The sequence below is a fragment of the Uloborus diversus genome, chromosome 1, assembly GCF_026930045.1.
Source record: "Uloborus diversus isolate 005 chromosome 1, Udiv.v.3.1, whole genome shotgun sequence".
Taxonomy (NCBI): Eukaryota; Metazoa; Arthropoda; class Arachnida; order Araneae; family Uloboridae; genus Uloborus; species Uloborus diversus.
Genome location: NC_072731.1, coordinates 248,129,845 through 248,141,742, shown reverse-complemented (window position 1 = coordinate 248,141,742; position 11,898 = coordinate 248,129,845). Strand labels below are relative to the sequence as shown.

General features: G+C 31.2%; 1 protein-coding gene across 1 annotated transcript in view; it reads left to right on the top strand.

Moving 5' to 3' along the window:
* Nucleotides 1-2,984: 2,984 nt before the first annotated feature.
* Nucleotides 2,985-11,898, top strand: part of LOC129226599 (septin-2-like) — a 36,774-nt gene continuing 27,860 nt past the window's right edge. Inside the window, exon 1 of the mRNA XM_054861227.1 lies at nt 2,985-3,078. Coding sequence (XP_054717202.1) covers nt 3,031-3,078 — 48 coding nt within the window. The 5' untranslated portion in view covers nt 2,985-3,030. The remainder of the gene's footprint in view (nt 3,079-11,898) is intronic.

The window sequence follows — 11,898 nt, the reverse complement described above, 5'->3', positions numbered from 1 at the left end:
TAATATTGCGAAGGATGTTTTTCCCCTATTTATAGTATTTTCAGAAAAATCCTGAGTTACGTCAACTTTAGTTTGTTTAATTTTTCCAAATTTTCAATCAATATTTGAATTTTTGTAATTAAAATCTAAAATAAAAGAATACATTGTACCCTCTAATATGCAAATTATCCAATAATTAGGAGTAAATTTCACCCCGTTAAAAGTGTCTGTTGCCAATTAAAAAAAAAAAAAAAGGTACAATATTTTTAAGCTTTTGATGGATGTGCAAAGTTTAATTCCAATCGGGATTCATACTTGGGTAGGGCACTTGTTAGCTTTTTCTTAGCCCACCCCTCCTTTCTTATTTAGTAATTTTCATTCTTAAACTGATAATCTTGTTTCACGAGTTACAGTTTGTTTACAGTATAGCATTAAATTCACAATTTCTAAAAAGTTCAGCAGCTAAACATAAGATCTTAAAGCCATTAAAAAGATGCAAGAAAAAGCGAACTTTTTCTTTTTCTTTTTTTTTTTTTTTGTAAATGACAATTAATAAATAAAATGATTTAAACTATCTCATTTTAGCGCCGTTTTATTAGTGAAGCTGAATCTAAATCCCAAAAAATCATCACTAAAATTGCTGTGAATATTTATTTTATTCGTAAGTTGAAATTTTTTATAAATTTGTTGCGCTGAAGCTGCAAGAGAAGCGAATGGATTTTTCCATCATTTAAGTATCACAAACCATCGGGTATAGTAAAGAGTTCAAAAGTTCAACTTTTCACTGTATCTGAGATTTATTCATTTCAGAATTCTTCAATTTGCAATGATTTAATGATAGAGAAAGCGGTTGAAATGCCGAAGATGACCGTTATTAATTGAAGTGATTAAAATGGAGAACCAGTTGATTGTCGAAGACGGCAAGTATTGTATAAAGCTTTAAATAAAAAGACAAAGTTTTCTTTTATTAAAATACATTTTGAAGTCTTTATATAGCGAAAGAAAAGTTCAGTAGCACATTAAATAAAGGGGGGGGGACCAGTTTAGAAGACCGAAATTTTAGTGTTTTTCGTGATTTTTTTTTTAAACAACAAAGAAATAATAAAAAGAAATGAAAATTTCTTTAAACTTGGAGGATATTTTATTCATCTTTTGAAGTACACCTTGTAACTTTTTCAAGTCATTTCCACCAGAAATAGTGGAGTTAGAAGCTGTTGTCCATAGACGATCGTCATCAGAGCTTGTTGCTGGTGTGCATTACCGAAGCGACAATTTTTGCATGTAATCATTACAATTTTTCGTTCTCACAAACAACATATTTCCCTAGAATATAGACCTAATTGTGATCAAAAAAGTTGAAAATTGCACGATTTTGAGGTGTTTGAATACAATGTTATGTTTTTCAACCATTTTTTTTTCACATTTCTTGCCCCCATTAAAAAAAATATTTTTATAATAATATTGTCGAAGAGTTAGGTTCATATAGAGCATAATTGAATAAAGAATATTCATAGAAATTTCAGAACGATTGATTAAAAACTCTTTGAGTTAGAATGCACAACAGTTGAAAAAAAGTTGCTTCCTGAAAAACGCGTTTGAAAAAAAAAAAAAAAAACGCAGTGAACGTTTTCGAATCTCTACAGTCACTCTAAGTGCTCATAGCATCGGAATTTTTCGCTCAAATTTTGACAACATGTTCTTGAATCGTTTTAGTAACATTTTATGACATAAACAAAAAGTGGATTTTTTGAGTGGTTAAAACTGGTTCCCCCCTTAAACAAATCAGAGAAAAATATATTTAGTAAGTAAATAAATTATTAAACTATAAAAATTAGGTGAGGCGCAAAATATCACCAACTTTACCTTCTTTACAACTTACTACAGATTCAGAAGAAGAAAGGGTTGGTTTTCTAAAAGAACCACGATACCCCATCCCATCACCACCTAGTGAAAGTCACTAGCCCGCTATGATCCCTCGGGCCGGGACTTGTGGCAGCTAGGACTACAGGAAATATTAAAATCTGTTACGCTTACGAGTTCTCGAGTGCGAGACATAGGGATCGTCCACAAATGTCACTCTTTGAAGGGGGGGGGGGGGGGTGCGGGTCATGAAATCGCGCCAGTTTGTTACAAATGGTAGGGAGGAGGTGTAAGGAGTGACAACACACCTTTTGAACAACAAATAAACCGTTATAAAAAAGCTTGAAACAAAGCCTTTTTTTAACGGTTTATTTATGTAATATGGCTTGACACGTGACAAGGGAAAAGGCGGGGATCAGGTGAAGAGTGACTAACGTTGGAGGGTGGTCAAATATTTTGTAGTAAGTTACCGCCCTAAGCCAGGGCTAAGGCAGAAATACATAAAATACACCACCAGCTCAGCTATTCCATCTGAGGACTGCAGTTTCGTGCTTTTTAGCACTCATCAGCCCGGAATAGGAATCACATGAGATGGTGGCGAAAATCCTCTATTCCGGGCTGATGAGTGCTAAAAAGCACGAAATTGCAGTCCTCGGATGGGATGGCTGAGCTGGTGTTGTATTTTATGGTCAAATATGTTGAAAAAAAAAGTGTAACATCATTTATGAACAACCCCTTATCCTAACCATGAAAAAAAAATGCAGAAGAATAGAAAAAAAAAAAGTAGAAATTTACAAAAAAAAAGAAGGAAAAAAAGTCTAAGAAAACAAGTAAAATTTTACAAAAATTCTACGAACAATTTTTTTCAACTTGACTTCTTTACATTTCTCCAACAACCATCAGAAGAACTTCACACCATCTTTTTTTCTTTTTCTTTTTAATCTAAAAAGACCGATACTCAATTGGATGTATTTATATGAACTTTCTTTTATGCGATTCCGTTTTGAAAAGCCGTTCTGTAAAGTGGTTCAAATTGCACTTGGCAGGACTGAAGAGAGGCCTTTTTTTTCCTCCTCACACATCTATATTTATACCCCGGAATCGCGGTCCTTGAAAGACAGTTTCTATTTGACAGCCACCACAGATATACGCAAAGAGAAGGAACACAATGCAGCCATACACAAATGTGACATGTCGGGGGACAACGATTTGTTCAACTTTGTCTGGCCATCTAATATGGTAAGTACATGATATAATTGTATAATTGATTCCTCTCAATTTTGCTGCTATCGGAAATGGCAAAAATATTAAATGCATAAAACATACATTCTATAAAAATTAAATTACGCAATAATCTTACTAAGCATATGATTTGACTGTAGAGTGTATGAAATATGCTATATATACCATACTTTATTTGAATTTTAAATCAAAATGCAGTGTTTTGTTTATTTCAAGAATATATTACTGTCTAACCACGGATTGTATGGAAATGCAAACATCCGGTTTACACGCGGAAATGGAAGCATCCATTAGTTTTGAGTGATGTCAGATTTTGCAGATGTATGTTAGCCTCTAAATTAAGCGGAGTCTCATTCAAATGAGCGGAATATGCGGATAAAATTTTTATTTTTCCCCTCATTCAGATGGAGTCGCCTTACCTGGATGTTTGCCAATTCCATACAATCCCTGGTCAAACAGTATTAGTTCAAGAAAATAAATGGGGGTTTCCCGCCCAATTTCGAATCTTGTCAACTTTTAATTTACTGGCATATTACAAGTCAGACAGTAAATCATAATAAACATTTAAAGTACAGTTATTCGGGTTAATTTTGAACTATGCCGGTTAACTTTGTGCCACTTTCATTTTTTTAGAATATTTAAAACCAAGACTCCGAATATGATACCTTCTTACTTCGTTGCATGAACTTTATGATTAACAATAGACTCTACTACTATATAGGTTTGCCAGACATCCGGGTTTGACCGGGACAATCCCGGTTTTCAGGCAAAATCCCGGTGTCCCGGTCGGTTTACTTCATGTCCCGAAAAAAAATAAATGTGATTACAGATGATCAAAAAGTCCAAAAATAATTAACTGGAGAGGATTATCTAGGATAATTTATTTTGTCTTTTGTAACTTTTCCTTGAAAAATTAATATCGGATTAGTTTGTGAGGATTTTTACAACAAGATTAAAACCAAAAGAGACTTTGTAAAAAGGGTCATTGCTAATGAAAAGTAAAGTAAGTAATGTCAAAGTTTTTATTCTTCATTCAAAGCGTTTCTTCTTACTAAAATTACTTGTAAATATTAACATGTAAGAAGCATAATTTTTTAATTTATAAGCTCGCGTGTCATCTTTTATTACCCTTGCTTGAGGTTCAAAATTCGTAACCATTTACTCATATGACTGAGAATAAACTGCCCTATAAAACACTCTAAAAGCCAGCCAGGGGTGTGTACCCTTTTAAATATTCACTACGCGGGGGGGGGGGGAGGATTCCGGTGTCCCGGGTGAACATTTCAGAAATCTGGCAAGCCTACTACTATATAGTATGCAATGTAATTAAATTTTAAAGTTTCCCAGAAACATTATTTAAGAGGGGGAGGGGGTTGCAGTTTTAAAAAAGTGACTTTTTCTTTTTTGGTTCGTATTGTAGTTAAACATTTCAAAAATATTTTCTCAAAATTTCAAGTAGTTTCGTGCAAAATTCTCAAAGTTATCAAGTATTTAGTCGCCGCCCTTTCAAACTGTAGCTCCGACACCTGCTGAAAAATGCAGCAGTTCTGTCAGCTGCGGAAGGAACGCTCAGAATGTCAGTAATGCTTGCTTGGGGTTAGTTAAATATAATATAAATAAATAACGAAAAAAGAAGAATCTGAGGAAATCGAAGCTGCTACAGGGACTGTACTCTAAGGAGCTGGAATTGATGCTTTTTAGCTTCTAAAACGTTAAACTCGTTTTTCTCAAAACCACTTTTTCAAATTATGTCTTCACTCCCATTTAGAAACCGTTCATTCAAATTTAGTGCACACATTCCGCAAATAAAAAACCTCCCTCCTACGTTGAGTTTGAGTTTTTTTATATTTTTAATGGGTTTTTCTTGCTAACAAAATAGCGGATTTTTTCGCGAAAAATAGCACTTTTCACTTCCAATGGCCGCCAAAAAATTTAAAGTCAAACAAAAAAAGATCTGAGAACGTAAGGAAGAGGATTAATTAATACTTTGACTATATTCAAACGGAATTTGATTTCAGACAGATGTCAGCTGAGATACAGCGAACACGGCAAATCATCTTTCCCCAAAGGTGCTGGGGAAAAGCTTTCACCGACTTGTCTGTGAAAATTTTATAATAAAAAAATTATGGAATGTTCTTAAAACCATATATTATAATAATGCACGAAAGGTTTTTTGACGCTAACCCCTCTTTCCTTAAATAATCTTAACTAATATTTTGTATCTCAGTAACGGACGTACTTTATGAGATACGTCCGTTACTGTGCAAGAAAAAAAAAAAAAAAAAAAGATGACCTAGTGATGCATATACCTGGTAGACTTTCTACTCTTTATTTGAAAAAAAGGGGGGAAAAAGAAAAAGAAAAAGAAAAAAAAAAAGAAAGAAGGAAAGAAAAGAAAAAAATGAACAGTGCTCTACTTATGGGAAATTGTGCAGTTTTCAAAGGGGGGTTTTTTCCATTGAAGAAACACCCCCTTTTTTTAGGAATTTTATTTTGCTGCATTAAATTTGCTATTTCTATTAAAATAATTTAGTTTGCATCTCGAATCTGAAGTGTCTCAATGTGACCCTAGACGGCAGATTAGCTTTGAACCCTAATGACTTATTTTAAATAGGCTTGATAATTATTCTTTCTTAATTTTGGAAAACTATTCAATCGTTCAGGATAGTTAACGAAAATAACATACAAATATTAAAATATAAGTGGTACACTTTGAATTAAAGAAATTGTATCTTCAAGTTACCCTGAATTACTGAGGTTAATTTACAACACATAAAAAGAAAAAAAAATGCATTACCAATTTAATACTAGAGAGTCTAGAAAGGAATCGCGGAATAGTGGGAACTTCGCGAATTTTGGACATAAAAAGTACATTACAAAAGATGTCTCGTTTTTCTTGTATAATATTATTAATCCTTTCCTAATAATGTATAATATTATTAGGAAAGAACTAATCATACACATTTATAATTCTTAAAAACCTTTGGAGATTGTATTTATAGCGTTGGCAATTTCAATAATGTTCTTACTTTTATCTATTGAATGGAGCTATGGTTGTGGAAAACCCAACCCGGCCGCGTTATAATGCTGTGTGATTATTAGCCTCCACAATGTCGGGTTAAATTTGCTCTTACTATAATTCCTAGTTTAGCTCTGTAAAGAAGTAATAATTCAAGAGGCTGTTTTTTTAAGAAATGTTTCATTTTTAATTAATTAATTTATTTTTTAATTTTCTTCTAAACTATCAAATAACAATTACCACTCCATTGCTAGCGTATAAAATAAACATTAGAAATATTATTAGAGCATTCAAAGCAGAAACTTAAATAACTAGGTTATTTTTATTGGTTTATTTTCTTTATTCAATTTTTTAATTGTAAATATATATATATATATATATATATATATATATATATATATATATATATATATATATATATATATATATATATATATATATATATATATATATTGAAATGTTTCGTTCTTTATTTATTTATTATTTAATTTTCACTTTAACGAATTAAGTAACAATATTTAATCAATCATTAAAATAAATAATAATCATCATAATTATTGCTAGAATACATAAGTAGAGCAGTAAATAAATACTGCCTTTTTACTGATTTTTTTTCCTTTACTTTAATTTTTCTTTTTCATTTTAAATTAGTGAAATAAATAAATAAGTAATATGATTGATTTTTTTAGACATGTTTTATCTATTATTAATTAATTAATTTTATTTTATTAATTAATTATTTATTAAGTGACAATTATTATTAATACATAAAATAATTCTTAAGATTATTATTGAAAAAACAAGTAGAAAAGTAAACAAATAGTGTATTGTTATTAATCTTTTTTCTTCTCCTTGATTTTTATTTTTTTAAATATGAAAATAAAAACTAATTTAATAATTATTAGAATAAATGATTTTTTTTAGAAATGTTTCGCCCCTTACTTATTTACTTATTTTAAAACTTTCTGTTTAAATTATTAAGTAACGATTATTAATAAACGAAACTACCATTAGAATTTATTAGGATACAAAGTAGAAACGTTTATAAATTGCATTTTTGTTAATTTTAACCCCTTTCGTTTTTGAAACTTTTTCAAAAAGCGATTATGAAAATAAAAAGTAAATGAATAAGTAATATGATAAATATTTTCTAGGTATGTTTCTTCCTTCATTTATTTATTTATTTTTAAATTTTTCTCTTAAATTATTATGTAACAACTATTAATAAATAAATAATCATTCAAATTATTATTAGAATTCATTAATAGAAAAGTAAATAAATAGTACCTTTTTATTGGTATTTTTTCATTTTTTTCCTATTTCGTTTTTAATTATGAAAACAAATAACAAACTGATTAAATAATTAATATGATAAATATATATTTAAAAATGTACAGTTCTTTATTTATTTATTTATTTATTTATTTTTTTCAATTTTGTCCTTGAATTATTGAGCAACATTTACTGATAAATAAAATAATCAATAGAATTATTGTTAGAATACATCAGCAGAAAAGTTGATGAATAGTGCATTTTTGTTGATTTCTTTCCTTTGTTTTAATTTCCATTTTTTTTTACCAATTACAAAAATTAATACAGATAAATAAAAAAAATATAAATTAATACAAATAAAACCTAATAATAATTTTTAAGCGGATTTCCCCAGCTTTAAGAGCAAGTTGTAGCAGACTAATGAATGGGAAACAGGATGTCAACACTGGCTTTCAATCTTCCTTTCTCCCACCAGAGGGGTCGGGGCACCGCCCTCTTAGAGCATTAATCGATTCCCCTCCCATGATGCTTTGCGCGGGGTTCATCCACATCCTCGTATCCCAGCATTCTCCGCATGGCGTCTATGTAGAGCAGGGAAACTAGCATTACGAAATTTTAAATATGCTTCATTCAGGTAACAAGAAAAATTTTGCATTTCTTGTTGCAGTGGCAAATAAACTTTGTTCTTGATTTGTTTCTAAATTCATATTTGGATGTAAATTTAACGTGATCTAATATTTATTTCATTTGTTATGCTGCTATTTCTGGATTACTTTTCATCTGCTTGTCAACATAGACGTAAGTAACATGGTTCTTTATGACATAATCAATATTCATATTAAATAATTTATTGTATTATCTTATTACGTATTAGTGGCACTCGCACGGCTTTGCCCGTAGTAGAAAATCAAAAGGTCTTTTGGTTCGCCTGTATATTTACAAATAATGTATGGTGAATTTCCCCTCCAATTGGCTCGCTCATGTTACGGTTCCACGTTCTGATAAGTTGGTAATTTACGCGTCCATCTTATGATAATTTTGCTCGGGAAAATGTTCTTAAAATTGGAATAGAAAAAGAACAGAATCAAATTTTCGAAAAATCGCTTCGAGGTGCACACCCCCATGCTACAAATTAAATCTGTGCCAAATTTCATGAAAATCGGCCGAACGCTCTAGGTGCTACGCGCGTCACAGAGATTCTGACAGACAGACAGAGATCTGGACAGAGAGACTTTCAGCTTTATTATTAGTAAAGATCAAATATATGCACATTTAAGCTGCATACTTGCTTTCGTTTGAAAAAAAAGGATCAATTAATTTTAAAGTACTAAAAATAAAAAAAAATACTGTTTCGATCTGATTCTGAATACTCGTTAATCTTTCGAGCTATGCAAAAATGCAAATGAAATTTTGTTTCTAAACGTATGCTCTTTCTTCAATTGTAAGCCTGAAAGCTCAAAACACGCACGCACACACACACACATGTATGTACACAGGCCCGTCATTTCGAATTTTGCCTGGGAGGGAAGGGGGAGGGCGGAGGGTATGTACTCAATGTATATTAGACCAAAAAACAGTAAAAAACACGCTCGTTTGCCTTTAAATACATTGATTTTCCAAAATCAGGTGGAAGTACTTAACCCTTAAATGATGAGCCTGTGTGTACATAAATAACTAAATAAATAAACACACACACACTAATTAAAGAGAAATTTTAAACCGAAAACCAAAAGCGATTTATGATGAAGTAAGATTTCAATAAGAAATTCGACGTCGTTAAAAGTACTACAGAGTTGCTTTATAAGCGAGAAAAAAATGTAACTCAGAAAAAAAAAAATCAGTTTTTTAAACTGTGACTTGCACTTTTATTTCAAACTAAGTCAAAAAGTTTGAATGGAGATTAATGATTGTCAGTTTATTCAACAAACACAGTCAAAATTAATAAATAGATGAATAAAAATAAATGAAAAAAATAATAAATAAAACAATTTAAAAAACGTTTGAATTTTCAGATCTTGAATTCAAATTATGTTCTTCGCTGTCACCAATTGCGATAGGACCCTACTCGTTAGTAAAGACAAAAGCTGAGTTTTTGTCGGATGTCTTTTCATCCATAAGCTCATTTCTTTTGCATTGAAAAAGGCGTTCCATGTAACGTCGAAACACGTGTTTGCAGTAATCTACAATTTGTTCTTTCTGGCGTTGTTATTTCTTACTTCACTTTTCAGCACAAATATATATTTATCATACTCGTTGGGTTTCTCGTTTCTACTAATGGAGTTTCCACCATTAATCGCATGATAAGAATTCAAGACGTTAAAAGTCAAATGAATGCCAGGGGCTGGATGCTGCATGTTGTGGACTGTGGACTGGATACCTATTTTCGCGAAAAAAGAATTGTGTGAAGTTGAGAAGGATATTTATAAGTAATTCGATTCCGAGGCCCACGGACACCTGCATTATAAGCATAGAAAAATAAAATCAAAGGACGCGAACCTCATTTAACGGTCAAGTGAAAACAATAAGCAATTCGTGATTGCTCAATAACAAAGTAAATAAATAAATAAATGAATAGATAAAAATGAGTAAAGAAAAAACATAAAATAAAATTTAAAAAAAAATGAATTTTTTTCTGGAAAAATAAATTGGAAGTAATTAATGATTACAGCAGGTTTTTTTTTTTCCAATTAAAAAACAATCGGAACATCTCTTTTTTTATTTCCTAATTTTTATGTTCTACAAATGAGAAACAGGTTTTCACAGTAAAAATTATTTGAAAAATTGGAGGGTAAAAATTATGGTTTTAAAAATTACTTCAAGGGAGAAAAATCCTCTTTTAGTCTCCCCCTTACAGCAAATGAGGCAGTGAGAAGCAAAGGGATGTAATTGGGCATTTTTAGTTTCGAGTAAAATGCGTTTAAGGTTCTGGTCTTAGGTAGGCTTTCATTGAATTTTTTTTCCAAATCATCCAAATCATGCTGTACAGCAGCCCCTACCAGGGCTACTAGTACAATCTCTTGCCCCAAGACAGAGGAGAGGTTCTCCTACTATTTGTACTGGTTAGCTCAAAATTTTTAATTTTGCCACTTACTTACATCCCTTTGCTTCTCACTTCCTCAAATGTTCATCGCTTTTTCCGCCCTTCAGAAGAAATAAAACGGTTAAAATAATGCTCCCTTTCCCTCCAAATCAAAATCGTTGCCATTCAGTAATCGAAAAATGAAAAAAAAAAAAAAAAAAGAAAGAAAGGAAAAAAAAAAAAAAGAAAGAAGAAAGAAAGAAAAAAAAAAGTGTGGTGTCACCAGAAAGCGGTAATTGATGGGGATCATATTTGGATTCAGAAGGTCATTTTAGATTTAAAAAAAAAAAAAAGGAGGAATAGTGTCAAAGCAATATTTATGCTGCGCAGTGTAATTAGTGAAAACACGAATCAGTCAGCTTCCCAACTTCCTAATAATATAATGTACGTAACATTTTGATTCCGTATTAAATCATGACCATACATTACCCTTATACAATTACATCCTTCACATTAACTAAAAATAACCAAATCCATCTAATTTGGGACAGGTAGACATGTTCAAGGTAGATATAAATTATGTGAGGCGAAAGAGTTTTTTTTTTTTTGATCAGCCACTTTATTGCATCAAATGTCAGCTGCTTTTTTGGAATATTTACTTTATTGTTTCAAATTTTAATGAAACAGGCGCGGTTTGAATAATTGGTGGTTACTGCGTTTGCACCCTTCTATTTGGGTACGGCTCTGCGAATATCAACAGAAAAGAACATTTAAAAAAAAAGAGTATCGAAATCAATGCAGAAGCGCTGTTCTTCTTGTAATGCATTGGCGCCCATAACCTGGAGGCTATTAACATAAAAAGACAATCCCATGCCAACAACAGAGAACTTATCTTATTATCGGAGGTATTGTGTTGTTGGAGCAAAAGATATATAGGAAGCTCAGATTTCAGTGAGTGGCGGTCACGGCAGTGGCCAATTGCGTGTCTTCTCTAAGTTCACTTGGCGGACGATGAGCAAATGACAGGTAGTTCGATTCAGTCCGCTGGAACTCGTAAATAATTCTGCAACGCTGATCAAGGGGAAGAAGTTTTGGACATACAGTGCTAAATATGACACCTTGAACGAATAAATGGATGTATCACTTGGATGTTGGCCTTGCACGTTTTAGTGGTTTCCTTTAGTAACTTATGTTGTATGATATATTATATCAATGTTAAAAATGAATTACCAAGCTTGGAGGTACGATCAAAAAACAGACTTTTTATCTCTTAATCAAAGTCGGAATGTTTCTAATACCAAGGTGAATCTTTATTATTATTATTATCATCATTACTATTATTATTTTTACTGTTATTGCTGTTATTATCATCGTCATCATTGTTATTACTATTTTATTTTTGCTATTGTTTTATTTTCTTAATCATCATTATTATTATTACTATTATTGTTGTTATTATTATCATTGCCATTATTATTATTGTTGCTATTGTTTTTTAAAATCATTA